This window comes from Octodon degus, unplaced genomic scaffold (genome assembly GCF_000260255.1).
Source record: "Octodon degus isolate 3935 unplaced genomic scaffold, OctDeg1.0 scaffold00181, whole genome shotgun sequence".
Taxonomy (NCBI): domain Eukaryota; kingdom Metazoa; phylum Chordata; class Mammalia; order Rodentia; family Octodontidae; genus Octodon; species Octodon degus.
This window is the reverse complement of record NW_004524757.1, coordinates 4,911,937-4,914,578: the sequence shown is the minus strand read 5'-3', so window position 1 is coordinate 4,914,578 and position 2,642 is coordinate 4,911,937. Positions and strand designations below refer to the sequence as shown.

Genomic DNA, 2,642 nt, shown 5'->3' with positions numbered 1-2,642 from the left:
TGGACACAGAGCAGTAAGGTGGGAGGAAGCCATCCTGGCCAGAGTCAGACTTTGGAATAGTAGAGGAGCAGGAACTCACAGTATAAAGGAAGGAAGTAGTAGCCACTGCATCCTCTGCCTCTCCTATCTCCTGTACACACATCGTAGGTGAAGACAGTGACTGGGCTCGGGCAGGGACATCAAGATTTCCCATAATACTAAGGAGCGATTTCTCTCTGCATTACCATGGACTCCAGTGAAAGCCGCGAAACATTCCAGATCTCCAGCAGTGAGAACGACGATCCAGACAACTCACTGGATGTGCTAGTGCCTCAGATCTTGCGACGTGTATTCATAGGTGACAAGGCAGCTACAATGGTAGAGTTCGTGCTCCTCAAGTATCAAAAGAAAGAGCTGGTGACCGAGGCAGAAATGTTGCACCTCATGGACCACAGTGACCATGAGCACTTCCCTTTGATCTTCAAGGAAGTCTGTGAGTGCATGTGTCTTGGCTTTGGAATCAATGTGAGTAAGTCAAATTCCCTTGGCCACACCTATGACCTTGTCCCTCTCTTGGGCCTCACTTGTAAAGGCACAGAGGGTGGTGAACAGATTTTTCCCAAAATTGACCTCCTGTTAGTGATCTTGATGGTCATCTTTGTAAGGGGTAATTGTGCCAGTGAGGAGGACATAAGGGAGGTGGTCAGAAAGAGGCAGATGTTACCCAACAGGAACTTTCCTCCTGGGGACAGGTGGAAATTCATCACTGAGGACTTGGTACAGGCAGGATACCTAGAGTATCAGCAGTTGCCCGGTAGTCACTGTGCTCACCATCAATTCCTGTGGGGCCCTAGGGCTTATGCTGAAATCACCAAGATGAGAATCCTGGAGCATTTGTCCAAGATGAATAAGATCAATCCTAGTTCTTACCCACATCTATGTGATCAGGCTTTGAGCGAGGAGATAGAGGCTGCCAGGAAACAGGTTCAGACCATGGAGGGGGCAATGCAATACCAGGGCCAGGGAGTGCTCCACAGCAGTATCACTAGCTTAGTTCTCACCCATTGAGAAATGAGGGCAGATTACCACTTGAGATTTTGGAGAGCAGTCAGCTTTCTCAGTAATGAAGAGACAGAGTGGATGGGGAATTACAGTCCATGCCATGTTGATGTCTATCCCATGTGTGTTACTTGCAAACGATTTCTTGAGTGTTTGAAGTAGTTTTCCTTTTTTATAAGATATAGTGTGCTCATCTTATCTGAAGAATGGTATTAGTCACATGTCTCTTTAATTTAGTGATTTAGTGCTTGATTGTGATTTCTGATGTGAGACTGATTTCTTAGGATAGTGATGACAGATAAATTTATCTTTTCCTTAAAAGTTGTAAAAGACTTTATTTTTTGTAAAACTAAAAGGGAATTCTATTTTCTTTCAGATATTGAACAAGATATGCTAGTGTTGGAATATGAATGTTCTGGGAAATGTGTAAGATGTTCCCATCAGGTTAGGTGGAGCTCCAAAAGGCATGAGGATAGAAAGCAAGTCTCTGTTGCCTATTTCCATTTCTATATTAGTCTCTGCTATTACAAGTGCACATGTAATTCCACTTTCCCAGTTTTTTCACTTATATGAGAGAAAGTTAATGTCATTATACCACCTTATCTATTCACTTGCACACTGACCCCAATCCTTCACTGCCCTTTTGCCCTTTGGAAGGCCCTGTGTCTTGGTTGGGGATGTGAGTACACGCCACTGAGCTGATTAAACTACCCCCAGGGATGGCGGAGTCCAGGAACACCAACAATCTCTGGGATAGAGAGATGGCCTCCAGGACCTCATGACCTGCAAAAGAGCCCTGAGTGGAAGGGGTCTAGTGGGGAGCACCTGTGCCTGAGTGCTGAGCCAGGAGATGTGGTGCTGTACGTGACTGCAGTTCCTTCTGAAGAAGCTGATCTTCCAGTAGCTACAAGGGGGCCAGTGCCTGACCCTCAGCCAAGGTGTATTGGGCCTGTGATAAAAGCCACAGAGGATAGAAGACTGCCCTGTGCAATATTTTTTTTCTTTTTGGAGGAACCAGGGATTGAACTCAGGCCCTTGCACTTACCAGGGAAGCGCTTATTCTAGTGAACCATTTCCCCTGCCCCTTTTATCTAGTTTTTGAGCAATATTTTTAGATGGTGGGTGAAGCTGAGAGGAATCTTCACCTGGGAAACCCGTGAGATAAGTGGACCTGTGTAGAGCAGGATCCAGGGCACTTATGTGCAGTCTGTGCAAGGATTTCCTGAGATATGGTGATTCTCAGGGGAAGTGCAGCCCTAGTATCCGTGACCTGGTCCTCTCCAGTCCACTGGGATTGTCTGCTGTCCTGGGTTTGCAGTGCGCAGTTGCCTGCTTTCCTGGGATCACTTCTCCTTCGTCCCATTTGCCTTAATGCCTTTACAGGATGGCTACCAGCATCTGGGCAGTGGATTTCCCAGTTTCATGATTGACCAGATGACTACCTGACCAGGAGGTTCCCCCTCCTGAGATCCTTCTCAGAATTTGAAAATGGCTTCTCCTGTCTTGTACCAGCACTGAGCCACAGCCAGATTCAGTTACTTCTCTCTGAAGGATGTTTATGCTAGCAATGTCAAAGTGAAGAAATTTGCTTTAACCTTCTTGTC

At 46.3% G+C, this 2,642-nt stretch overlaps 1 protein-coding gene across 1 annotated transcript; it reads left to right on the top strand.

The window, feature by feature from the left end:
* The first annotated feature begins 225 nt into the window (after positions 1 to 225).
* Positions 226 to 1,047, top strand: LOC101582399 (melanoma-associated antigen 10-like). The gene has a single exon (XM_012517459.1). The coding sequence runs from the start codon at positions 226 to 228 to the stop codon at positions 1,045 to 1,047; it is 822 nt and encodes a 273-aa protein (XP_012372913.1).
* The last annotated feature ends 1,595 nt before the right edge of the window (positions 1,048 to 2,642 follow it).

What these genes read in the sequence shown, in the direction of transcription:
- LOC101582399 (XM_012517459.1), top strand. Translation starts at nt 226, where the DNA reads ATGGACTCCAGTGAAAGCCGCGAAACATTCCAGATCTCCAGCAGTGAG.